At 40.4% G+C, this 14,110-nt stretch overlaps 1 protein-coding gene across 1 annotated transcript; it reads right to left on the minus strand.

Moving 5' to 3' along the window:
* Positions 1 to 11,873: 11,873 nt before the first annotated feature.
* Positions 11,874 to 13,875, minus strand: LOC145016677 (uncharacterized). Its single transcript, XM_078974926.1, has 3 exons — positions 13,375 to 13,875; positions 12,826 to 13,295; positions 11,874 to 12,753 (listed from the first exon to the last, which is right to left on the minus strand). The coding sequence occupies exons 1-3, from the start codon at positions 13,873 to 13,875 to the stop codon at positions 11,874 to 11,876; spliced, it is 1,851 nt and encodes a 616-aa protein (XP_078831052.1).
* Between the last annotated feature and the right edge of the window lie 235 nt (positions 13,876 to 14,110).

Genomic DNA, 14,110 nt, shown 5'->3' on the forward strand with positions numbered 1-14,110 from the left:
AGTTTTTGTGGGGGAGAATACAAGAAAAGGTGTAGATCCATTATTATGTGTATGTTGTGGTTGATTTCTATGCTTATATGTGTGTTTTGTATGACTTTGATGCTAGATCTAGTGATGAAATGCTAAAAACTGAGATATATGTTTTATTCTAGCATAAAATATACTATTACATGCAAAGTATACTAAGAAAAATAGCCAAATGGCTTGACAACACTTATTTTGGGCTAAAAACTCATTTTTTTTACATAAAATGTTAAAAATACAAAGTTGAAGGGTCTAAAATGAAATATTTCGAAATCTGATGGGTGAGATGAGTCAAAACAGTTTACATAATGCATTTTCTGAAAATGTGCTATTTGGAGGGTTAAAAACATAAATTCCAAGCTTATTGGGCTAAATATGACATTTTCGGCCCAATGAGGCCCAATATGCGAAATTTTCTAATTTGGGGGACCAAAACTGCATTTTTCTGTAAAAAAGTGGACTATAAGTGTTCCATGTACTTTTCAAAGGTTTAAAATGCTTTTCAAATTTAAAAAGGACCAAAGTTGCAAAGATTTTCCAAATTGGGCCAAAAATGTAAAAATTGCGAAAAAGAGGGGTTATAACCGAGAAAACTGCAATTTCAAGGACTTAAGCTGTTTTCTATGAAAAATATGCTGGAAAATACTTATTTCAATAATTTTTGGTGTTAAAATGACAAGAAAATTGATTTAAGAACCAAACCGGAAAGTTTTTAAATAAAGGGGTGAAAAGGGTAAATTTTACAAATAAGGAGGGACTGAAAACAGAAAATTCTCAAGGCTAGTTCAATACATGCAATTTGACCAAATGATGGTACCACGCCTATCGACGAAATACAATACATTACAATACCAAAAGTCGTTGTCAAACGAATTGGTTCGGTCTCGAACCAATAACAATCCGAAACTACTAACACGACGACACTATGACATTACGACATTACGATTCATAACTAATAACGATTGGGAAATCACTATACATGCGAGTGTGCACAAACGTCTACGCACCATCTTTGGGCCCCAAAAGTGTAAAATCTTGTTTGTTGAGCCTAGCTAGCCCAATGACCTGATCTTAAGGCCCGAAGACCTCTCTCTTACGAAGTGTTGGGTTTTACCGATCCGACATCACGTAAAAGGACATTCAATGGCAAACATGATGCTGGTCCCCAAGGGTCCTTCAGTGCTGCTAGTAAAGTCTGTAACTCACGATTGCGGGTTGGGCTTCGGGCCCTTCGCAATTGCAATGGTCTTGAACAACGCGGGGAAATACCGAGGGTTTCGCACCTTCTCTTCTTCCCTCCGGTCATGGGACTACACAAGTCCGGGAGGATTGAGTGGTGTGAAGAATTACGAGTGACGCCTAAGGGATCGCTTGTAAGGTTGTCGATTGGACGTTTTCATTAACGCATGTCACAACACTTCACCACCCACTGTATTCTCAATGCCTCCGGAGCTCAACGGTATCCTCTAACGCAACGAAACAACGGTATACAAACTAAGTAAAGCAAAGTGATAGGAAAACGTTGGGTTTTCCTAGGGTTTTCAACAATTACAATTATGAATTATCGGTCGAATTTCACAACTCTTACGCTTACATCTATAGAATTCAAACAAGCATACTCATGGATCATCACATATTTTTACACTATTCTATTTTTAGAAAATATCGGATTTTCTGATGGTTTTCAAACAATACATTGGATTTCAAACACTACTTATGAACTCACCAACATTTCATATGTTGACGTTTTCAAAATACTTGTATTCTCAGGTAACAGATAAGGTGAAGGATGATTTGTACTCTATGACGTTTTGCTGTGGTTTAAGTAGTATCAAACAGTTATTTTTTTTTTTTGAGAATGTAATGTTTTGAACAATGTAAACGCTACCGGTTGTATGATCCCAAATGTTGGTGATGTATAATGTTATGTTTCATGTATATGCATTGTGATGGTATTCAATGAGTCACGACAGCCTCCGGACGTTTCCGCCGCCTGGTCCGGGGGTGTGACAGGTTGGTATCAGAGCTTTGTTTATAGTGAACTAGCATATCTAGCCACATATGGATATGCAACTATAAACCAAAAAGAGGGACTAACATAACTCTGAACAAAACAAGTAAATAAAACACCCTTGCTTGCACTAGGAATAGGAACATAACGCCGAACCAAACAAAAATAATACTAGTGTCTCGGTTAATTCAGGACTGTTCTTAGTAATACCAAGGAGTGAATGCAGCCTGATCAACTACATTCTCTCCAAAGTAAAACTAACACACGTCCTGATGAGATCGGGATTTCTAGGGAATCTAAAACTATACCCCTACCACCGAAAAGAGAACGTCTGTTTAGCTTGTGCCATAGCGTTAGAATCATAGGAAAGTGATAGCTTATTCATATACTTTCTCCCAGTCTTCATGGAGGGAGAGCATCAGGGCATTCAGTTCCTCCAAGTCCCAGGGGCACACGGAGTACTCGAAGACGAACCAGAGGGGAACCAAGAGGGAGTCCACGGCGTTGAACCTGACGAGTACATGGACACCGACTACGAGTTCGAGGAGACCGACGATGACATGGAGGAGGATCAGGCCCCGGTCATGGGTCACGTCGCATCTCCTGTTAGCGAAGTGCAACAGGATCCCCACGTCCCACCAGTGAACTCCGCAAGGGAGAATCGCTCCCCAGAAGCCGTGATTACCGACTTACGGCAACAACTGTTCGCCATGGAAGCACGAGCCATGCAAGTAGAGCTTGAGAGGGATGAGGTCATAGTAGACATGACAGAGATGGCGCAGCTGTTGGCTCAGCACTTTGGCATATGATTTCACCGTTATAGTAGGACGCAACTCATCGTGGTTAGGGATAGACTTATCTTAGTAGATCGTTAGGAAATATGCTATGTACTCCGACTCTATGTTTAAGTGACTACACTACTCATAGAGTCGTTATGCTGTCGAACTAGTATCACTCATGTGTGCTCCTACGAGCAAATTTTCATGTATCAAACGCGGATAATATTAATAAATTTTTACGTGTTTTATTACGATATTGCAAATTGCTACGTGTTGAGATATTATTATTGATTGGTAAATGGTAGTAGTGTTTAAGTTCGTACCATGCACCTAGTCAGTAGGATCACGACCTCACCGAAACCACATACCCTCAACATCTTTCCGTTTTGTCACAGAAAGATGCCTCTCCGACCTACTCGCGGAAACCCAGGACCAACCCCACCTGAAGTTGACTCAGCCGCTTTCCAGGCAGCTGTATCTGCAGCAGTCACTGCAGCGATTACGCAAATTCAACAAGGGAACAATGGAGGAGTCAATGGGCAAGGAGCCGGAAGTTCAAACAATAGAATGAATCAAGGACCCACCAAGACATGTACCTACAAGGACTTCACAAACGCCAAACCACGAACTTTTAATGGCACTGGAGGAGTGATCACTCTGAAGCGATGGATCGAAAAGGTGGAGTCGGTATTCGAGATATGCGACTGCCCTGAGCACATGAAGGTGAAGTTCGCAGCCTGCACTTTTGTGAATCAAGCACTCACCTGGTGGAACGGACATGTAGAATCCATGACACTCCCTGTAGCCAACTCTATACCATGGACGGAGATGAAAGAAATGTTAATGGCAGAGTACTGCCCACGAGGCGAAATACAGAAGATGGAACAAGAGCTATGGAACCTCACGGTGCAGAACGCGAATATCGATGCCTACATATCGAGATTTAGCGAACTATCTCTGCTGTGCCCGGGTATGATCACCTCGGAAGGAAAGAAGATTGAGCGATTCATCTGGGGACTCACATCACCAATTCAAGGGAATGTGATAGCTGCAAACCCCGGAACATTTGACAGTGCAAAGAGACTGGCAAAAAGGTTGTACGACCATAACAACAAAAAGGGAGAGAAGCCAGTGGAGGCTGAGAAGACGAAGGAAGGAGATGGCAAGAGGGGAAAAAACAATAAGAGGAAGGGGCGCCAGGGCCCCGACACCTCCAAGAAGCAGCAGACAGTGGCGGTTAATGCTGTTACCACATCGGTTCCAGCCGCACCACATGCTCCAACCTCAGCCACTTCAAATGCTTCCAAACCTTATTCCGGTAATCTTCCCAAATGCAACAAGTGCGGTTTCCATCACTATGGAGAATGCAAGGATTTTCAGTGCACCATTTGCAACCGAAGGGGTCACACCGCAAAGTACTGCAAGGCTTATCCATCCCATAACCAAAATCAGGGAATCAACAACAACAACCCTCGCAACAACAACAACGCCCATGCCAGCGGCAATAGCGCAGGGCCTAGCTACACCTGCTACGGATGCGGGAAGACTGGACACATCCGCCGAGACTGTCCCAACAACAACAATTTAAGAAATGGAGGAACAGGAAGGATGTTGAACATGGGTCAGAGTGAGGCTATTCAAGACCCTTCTGTTGTTACCGGTACGTTTCTCTTAAACCACGCATATGCATGCATCTTATTTGACACCGAAGCGGAGCGAAGTTTCGTAAGCAATAAGTTTAAGCACTTATTAAAACAACTTCCCCAAAAGCTAAATGAAGCCTATACGGTGGAAATGGCCAATGGGAAAACCGAATCCACTGGGGAAATCTACACCGGATGTACCCTAACTCTTAATCAACACGTTTTTCGAATAGACCTAATGCCAGTGTCAATTAGGAGCTTCGATGTGATCATCGGCATGGACTGGTTAAGCCCCCACCATGCCGAAATTATGTGCCATGAGAAGGCCGTCCGTCTTCGCCTTCCAAATCACGAAACCCTAGTAATTTACGGAGACAAATCTAGCATGAACCTTCACCTCGTTTCGTGTATCAAAGCACAAAAATATCTACGAAGGAACAATCTGGCGTTCCTGGCTCACGTGGTGGACAAAACCAAGGAGGAGGTTAACGTTCGAGACATTCTCGTAGTATGTGAATTTCCGGATGTGTTTCCTGAAGATCTTCCGGGAGTACCCCCAGAGAGACAGGTGGAGTTTCGAATCGACCTCATTCCAGGAGCAACTCCTCTCGCTAAATCACCCTACCGGTTGGCTCCTGCCGAAATGCAGGAATTATCCAGCCAACTCAGCGAACTTCTGGATAAGGGATTTATACGACCTAGTTACTCGCCATGGGGAGCTCCGGTGCTCTTTGTCAAAAAGAAAGACGGATCTTTTAGAATGTGTATCAATTACCGAGAGTTAAATAAACTCACAATCAAGAACCGCTACCCACTCCCACGAATCGATGACCTATTTGACCACCTCCAAGGAGCTAGTTATTTTTCTAAAATAGATCTACGGTCCGGATACCACCAACTCAAAGTCTGGGAAGAGGATATTCCAAAAACCGCTTTCCGAACTCGCTACGGACATTATGAATTTGTCGTAATGCCCTTCGGTCTAACGAATGCCCCTGCCGCATTTATGGACCTAATGAATCGAATCTGCCGACCGTTTCTCGACAACTTTGTCATTGTTTTTATCGATGACATCCTAGTCTATTCTCGAAGCAAGGAAGAGCATGGCCAACATCTTCGACAAGTCTTAGAAACTCTACGATCAGAAAAACTTTATGCCAAACTCTCCAAGTGTGAGTTCTGGCTGCGGAGCGTGAACTTCCTAGGTCATGTAGTCAGCCAAGATGGAATCCATGTGGATCCCTCTAAGGTCAAAGCTGTAGAAGGATGGGCAATCCCGACAACACCCATAGAAATTCGTCAATTCTTGGGATTAGCAGGCTACTATAGGAGGTTCATTCAAAACTTCTCTAAGATCGCCAAGCCACTTACCTCGCTTACGCAAAAGGGCGTACCATTCAAATGGACAGACAAACAAGAGATCGCGTTTCGAACCTTGAAACAAGCTCTCTGTAGCGCACCTGTACTATCTCTGCCTGAAGGAACGGAAGACTTTGTAGTCTACTGCGACGCGTCAAATCAAGGTTTAGGTTGCGTTCTCATGCAACGTGGGAGAGTGATAGCCTATGCATCCCGCCAGCTAAAGACGCATGAAGTAAACTACACGACCCATGACCTAGAGTTGGGAGCTGTAGTCTTTGCCCTAAAAATTTGGAGGCATTACCTTTATGGTACAAAGTGCACCATCTTCACGGATCACAAGAGTCTCCAACACATCTTGAACCAAAAGGAGTTAAACATGAGGCAACGAAGATGGGTTGAGTTGCTAAATGATTATGAGTGTGAGATTAAGTATCACCCAGGCAAGGCCAACGTGGTAGCTGATGCATTAAGTCGGAAGGAGTACTCTAATCGTTATACGAAAACTCTCTCGATAACCATTCAATCACACCTGGCCACTCAAATTGTAGTAGCCCAGTCAGAGGCCATGAAGACAGAAAACAGAGCAAGCGAAGTATTACGCAGAATGGAAAAGAACCTGGAGGCAAGGGAGAATGGAGTATACTATTTCATGAACCGTATTTGGGTCCCTAAATTTGGAGGGTTTAGAGATATTGTCATGAAGGAAGCCCACAAGACGCGATACTCCATTCATCCCGGTTCCGATAAGATGTATTTGGATATTAAGCAACGCTATTGGTGGCCTAACATGAAGGCGGAAATCGCGACCTACGTCAGTAAGTGCCTTACGTGCACCAAAGTAAAAGTGGAATACCAAAAACCCTCAGGATTGTTACAACAACCGGCAATCCCTGAGTGGAAATGGGAGGGGATTTCTATGGATTTCGTGACCAAGCTACCCAAAACTTCGGATGGATTAGACACTATATGGGTAATAATCGACCGACTAACGAAATCTGCCCATTTCCTGCCAATTAAAGAATCATACAAGATGGAGAGATTGACGCGTTTATACATTTGAGAGGTCGTGAGACTCCATGGAATACCAACATCTATCATCTCGGATAGGGACAGTAGGTTCACGTCCCGATTTTGGCAATCACTCCATAAGGCGATGGGAACAAACCTCGATATGAGCACCGCTTATCATCCACAAACGGATGGTCAAAGCGAGCGAACCATCCAAACGCTCGAAGATATGCTCCGCGCATGCGTGATAGACTTTGGAAAGTCTTGGGATACCCACCTACCCTTAATCGAGTTCTCATACAACAATAGTTACCATTCGAGCATCAAGGTGGCTCCTTTCGAAGCACTGTACGGGCGTAAATGTAGATCACCGCTATGTTGGGCTGAAGTAGGTGACACCCAGCTAGCAAAGACCCATACGTCGGACAAAACACTAACGGGACCAGAGATCATCCGTGAAACCACAGAAAAGATCGTTCAAATCAGAGCTCGACTGCAAGCATCGCGCGACCGACAAAAGAGCTACGCTGACAAACGGTGGAAGCCCTTAGAATTTCAGGTCGGTGACCGAGTACTGTTAAAAGTCTCGCCCTGGAAAGGGGTTATATGTTTCGGAAAACGGGGAAAACTAAATCCGCGATACGTTGGACCTTTCGAAATCGTCGCCCGAATTGGTCCAGTAGCATACAGACTGCAACTACCCGCAGAGCTAAACGGAGTACACCCCGTGTTTTACGTCTCTAATCTGAAGAAGTGTCTCTCAGATGAAACACTCGTCATTCCTCTTGACGAAATCGAAATCAATGAGAAACTCCTGTTCGTTGAGGAACCAATTGAAATCATGGACAGGGAGGTGAAGCGTACTAAGCAGAGTCGCATCCCGATTGTGAAAGTACGGTGGAACGCAAAGCGTGGGCCAGAATTCACTTGGGAATGCGAAGATCAAATAAAGCAAAAGTACCCTCACCTATTCTAGCATTCTCAAATCTAGCTTTCGAACAGAATTTCGGGACGAAATTCCCTCTAACGGGGGGATGATGTCACAACTGGAAATTTTGTGTCATGTAATCTATAAATTCAAGCTTATGTGAATCAAAAACTTCAATCAAATACATCATACAAATACTACAAATAGTCATCAAACAATTGGGAACACTAGAAGTTCTTAATTAGGTCCATTTTGGGACTAGAACTTCCTTATTGGACCTAATGGGCCAATAAGCTTCCAATTTAACTATCTTGGGTTTAGAACCCTAATTGGATTCAAATTGGACCCACATTTATTTTATTCAACAGTTTAGGTCATGTTGGACCTAGAATGAAATGAACTAAAAGCCTTGATACATGAATAACCTAAACTAGTCCAATAAAAATATGAAAATCCTACCACATTCTTTTAGGTATAAAACACACCCTAACTAACTCTAATTTTGGGCTTAAGGGGAAAAAGCCCAAATTTTTCTTCTCCCTTTCCAATTCTCGGCCCAAGGCCCAAACCCAAAGAGAAATGGAAGTGTTGACTTTGGATGCCACCTCACTAATACCCAAAGGACATCCATGCATTGTATCTCATTTTTCCATGCAAGTATCACTTCAAAGATCACCTCACTTCTTCCTCTCCCTCACTCTCGGCCGAATCCCAAACACACACACAAACATTTCACTCATGTTTTCTCTCAAAGAGCTCTCTCCATTTCTCTCCAAATTTTCGAAGATCCAAGAGGAATTCAAGGGAGTTCTTCCACAAAGATCATCATCTAGGTAAGTTGAAGCTTGGATCCACACTTTAGACTTCTTCTTATATCCAAAAACCTCTTCTTAACTCTCATGAAATCATGAACTTGTGTCTTAGAACTCCATAAACTCGAGATCCTCAACAAGGGGTGCTAGGGTCGAAAATCACCAAGTTTTCTTCCATCCCTTCTTCAAAAACCAAATCAACATCCAAAGGTGAGTTTCATACCCCCTTATTTTTGGTTTTTATAAGTTTTTGTGGGGGAGAATACAAGAAAAGGTGTAGATCCATCATTATGTGTATGTTGTGGTTGATTTCTATGCTTATATGTGTGTTTTGTATGACTTTGATGCTAGATCTAGTGATGAAATGCTAAAAACTGAGATATATGTTTTATTCTAGCATAAAATATACTATTACATGCAAAGTATATTAAGAAAAATAGCCAAATGGCTTGACAACACTTATTTTGGGCTAAAAACTCATTTTTTTGACATAAAATGTTAAAAATACAAAGTTGAAGGGTCTAAAATGAAATATTTCGAAATCTAATGGGTGAGATGAGTCAAAATAGTTTACATAATGCATTTTCTGAAAATGTGCTATTTGGAGGGTTAAAAACATAAATTCCAAGCTTATTGGGCTAAATATGACATTTTCGGCCCAATGAGGCCCAATATGCGAAATTTTCTAATTTGGGGGACCAAAACTGCATTTTTCTGTAAAAAAGTGGACTATAAGTGTTCCATGTACTTTTCAAAGGTTTAAAATGCTTTTCAAATTTAAAAAGGACCAAAGTTGCAAAGATTTTCCAAATTGGGCCAAAAATGTAAAAATTGCGAAAAAGAGGGGTTATAACCGAGAAAACTGCAATTTCAAGGACTTAAGCTGTTTTCTATGAAAAATATGCTGGAAAATACTTATTTCAATAATTTTTGGTGTTAAAATGACAAGAAAATTGATTTAAGAACCAAACCGGAAAGTTTTTAAATAAAGGGGTGAAAAGGGTAAATTTTACAAATAAGGAGGGACTGAAAACAGAAAATTCTCAAGGCTAGTTCAATACATGCAATTTGACCAAATGATGGTACCACGCCTATCGACGAAATACAATACATTACAATACCAAAAGTCGTTGTCAAACGAATTGGTTCGGTCTCGAACCAATAACAATCCGAAACTACTAACACGACGACACTATGACATTACGACATTACGATTCATAACTAATAACGATTGGGAAATCACTATACATGCGAGTGTGCACAGACGTCTACGCACCATCTTTGGGCCCCAAAAGTGTAAAATCTTGTTTGTTGAGCCTAGCTAGCCCAATGACCTGATCTTAAGGCCCGAAGACCTCTCTCTTACGAAGTGTTGGGTTTTACCGATCCGACATAACGTAAAAGGACTTTCAATGGCAAACATGTTGCTGGTCCCCAAGGGTCCTTCAGTGCTGCTAGTAAAGTCTGTAACTCACGATTGCGGGTTGGGCTTCGGGCCCTTCGCAATTGCAATGGTCTTGAACGACGCGGGGAAATACCGAGGGTTTCGCACCTTCTCTTCTTCCCTCCAGTCGTGGGACTACATAAGTCCGGGAGGATTGAGTGGTGTGAAGAATTACGAGTGACGCCTAAGGGATCGCTTGTAAGGCTGTCGATTGGACGTTTTCATTAACGCATGTCACAACACTTCACCACCCATTGTATTCTTAATGCCTCCGGAGCTCAACGGTATCCTCTAACGCAACGAAACAACGGTATACAAACTAAGTAAAGCAAAGTGATAGGAAAACGTCGGGTTTTCCTAGGGTTTTCAACAATTACAATTATGAATTATCGGTCGAATTTCACAACTCTTACGCTTACATCTATAGAATTCAAACAAGCATACTCATGGATCATCACATATTTTTACACTATTCTATTTTTAGAAAATATCGGATTTTCTGATGGTTTTCAAACAATACATTGGATTTCAAGCACTACTTATGAACTCACCAACATTTCATATGTTGACGTTTTCAAAATACTTGTATTCTCAGGTAACAGATAAGGTGAAGGATGATTTGTACTCTATGACGTTTTGCTGTGGTTTAAGTAGTATCAAACAGTTTTTTTTTTTTTTTTTTTTTTGAGAATGTAATGTTTTGAACAATGTAAACGCTACCGGTTGTATGATCCCAAATGTTGGTGATGTATAATGTTATGTTTCATGTATATGCATTGTGATGGTATTCAATGAGTCACGACAGCCCCCGGACGTTTCCGCCGCCTGGTCCGGGGGTGTGACAAATAAGAATGTCTTCCACTCCCTCCAACCCTAAAATACCCTTCTATACTTGTCCTACTAAGTTTTGTGTTAGTTTGTTTATTAGGTGCCTATATCCAGTAGCCCTAATTTATTTGTTTGTTTCATTCTCAAGTTCTTACTCGAAAATTGATTTTGTTAGGGACCTCGTAATGGTTTTATTTGTTGGGTAGATGAAGCAGACACTAAGAATATGAGTGTTGAAGTAGTTATGATTGCAGGTTTGGCTAGGTCAAAAAAGAAGCTTGAAGAAAAGATTTGGAGGCTGAAGATGTCTTTACTTCTAAGTTGGATTGTTTTCTTTGGCATAATTGTTTACAAGTTGTAATAATTAGCAGTTGTTTAGTTGCTTTTTATGGAAATTATTAGGGGTGATATATTACCCATGTAATGACATTGTACTTTAATCATAAAACAATGGGTTTAGTCATATGGGATCCCAAGTTAGATTCATAGTGTATTTGCTGATAATGACTTCGGACCATATTCAACTAGAATAAATGAGGACCATATGCAACTAGAATAAAGGTGGACCATATTCAACAATAATAAATGGGACCATACGCATGACTAATGTCAATAATGGACCCCAAAACCATGCACATCCATAACCATAACACCCAATCATAAGCACATTGAAACCATCAACATTACTTCGCATACAGAACACCAACCATACAAACATAACACCAATCATACAAAAATAACACCAATCATAACCACATTGAATACATAACATCAAATTGAAACACTGAATCCGAAACACATTGAAACCATGCACGTCCATAACCATAACTCACAATCATAAGCACATTGAAACCATTAACATTACTTCGCATACAGAACACCAACCATACAAACATAACACCAGTCATAACCACATTGAATACATAACATCAAACTGAAACACTTAATCTGAAAAATTCTATTGGATCCTAAATAAGAAGTACATAACACCAAACATCTACACTTAATCCGAAACCGACATAGAAATTTAATACCTATTCAAGTTCCATTGGCTTGTCAATAGTTTTTCCTTCCCCATTTTTACCCTTAACCCATGTAGCAAGTTTTTTCTTGATTATTCTTTCATACTTCTTTCTTTTCTTGATAACTACCTTCTTACCCCTACCTCCTTTTTCATCTTTACCATCCATTGCCTTCTTACCACTGCTTCCTTCCCCAATATTATCATTAATGCCCTTATTACCCTTACATCCTTGTTCATCTGTAACATGCTCATCTTTACCATCCTTTGCCTTCTTACCACTGCTTCCTTCCCCAACATTACCATTAATTCCCTTATTACCCTTACTTCCTTGTTCATCTGTAACATGCTTATCTTTACCATCCTTTGCCTTCTTACCACTGCTTCCTTCCCCAACATTACTATTTGCTCTCTTCCTTTTCTTTACCTTGAGTTTTGTTGGCTTTTCAGCTTGGGAACATGTAACCTTGTTATGTCCTGCTTTCTTGCATACACTACACATGATTGTTTTCCTAACCTTTGACACAGTATGTCTAGCACCCCTTTCATTTGCATCTATTCTTCTATTAGCTTTTGGTCTACCTGGCATTTTTCTCTTCAATGGTGGCAAAGGTGCAATGAATTCAGTAGGTGGCCACATGTTGCTACCATTCATCCCACGCATTGGATACTTGTAGGTGTTCTTATAAATTGCTCCATAGTACATTGGATCCACATAATTATCAACATCACTGTTAAGGTATGAGATTGTTGCAACTAAATGCACACATCCATACCCATTTAGTTGCCACACTCTACATGAACAAGTCTTCTTATCTATATCCAAAACATAAGACTCTGCCAAATTTCTTTTTTCAAACTGGTTTAAACCAGTAGGTAAAACCTGCCAATACCTGTTTCAATCGTATATAAATTAGGGTCTAAAGTGTAACTACTCAATTCAAATTCAAAGATAAAGGAAATACCTTTGAGATCTTTTCAATTGATTCAATAGGACTGTAATGGATAAACATGGTTTATAATCAGGCCATGAACAACCTTTGATGCTCAGATTGAATTGCCTCTCCATAACATACAACCTAATTTCTTCTAACATTGTGATTATTGGTTTTTTTCGTGCATCTCTAATGGCATTCTTAAAGCTTTCTGATAATCCATTTTCAACTGCATCACACATCCTCCCCTCCTGAAAGAAAGCTCTACACCATGATTTTGGGTTCTTTTCCATTAGGTAATCAAATGTTGTAGGATTAACTAGTTGTATTTCCTTCATGGTTGCATTGAATAAAGGTTCATTTGATGCTTTGCATGCCTTCCAAAACATCCTCTCATAATGTACACCACTGAATCTTTTCCTAAAGTTAGCAACAATATGCCTTGCACACTGTCTGTGTTCAACTGTAGGGAATACTTCCTTTACAGCCTCCAATAGCCCCTACACAATTTCAATTCATCTGTTAGGAAAAAAGAAATTCATTAACAAAAAATATGAAGTTGTATAGTAAGTGATATACCTTATGTTGATCTGACATCAGGGTTATACCAAAACCATTTTCCATTTGTAGATCATCTTTAAGATTCTCCAAAAACCATTTCCAATTTTCTTTGTTTTCCACATACACAACTGCCCATGCTATTGGGAAAATATGATTGTTAGCATCTCTTCCTATGACACATATCAACTCTCCACTACCTAATCCCTTTAAGAAACAACCATCCAAGTTTATCACTCTTCTATAACTGCCTTTCCAACATTGTTTCAGCCCCTCAAAACATATATAAAACTTACTAAAATATTTCTTCCCATTAGGCATACTATTGACATCCATTTTGACAGTTGATCCTGGATTGGATCTTCTTATCTCTTCACCATATGACCAAAGCTTGGCATAATGCTCAACTAGTGTGCCTTCAACTAGTTCAATTGCATATTTCTTTGTTCTTCTACATTGTCCCATACTCACATCAATTCCAAATTTTTGTTTTACTTCTTCATTTAGTAGCCTAACACTCATTTTTTGTTTTTGTAAGAATTGTGTTGTGAAATGGCTACCAATCCATGCATAGTTTACAATAGCCCCCATTTTAAAATTTCTTGCACAATTATCCTCATATATAAGAGACTTAATATGGAAAGATTTTTCTTCACTCATCCATGAAGCCTACAATCTAAAATTTCATTGCCCTGAACAACATTTAACTAAAAGCTTCCTACTATCATTTTTTTTGTAGCACAATTGATACTCTTTA

The sequence above is a fragment of the Lactuca saligna genome, chromosome 9, assembly GCF_052625555.1.
Source record: "Lactuca saligna cultivar CGN05327 chromosome 9, ASM5262555v1, whole genome shotgun sequence".
Taxonomy (NCBI): domain Eukaryota; kingdom Viridiplantae; phylum Streptophyta; class Magnoliopsida; order Asterales; family Asteraceae; genus Lactuca; species Lactuca saligna.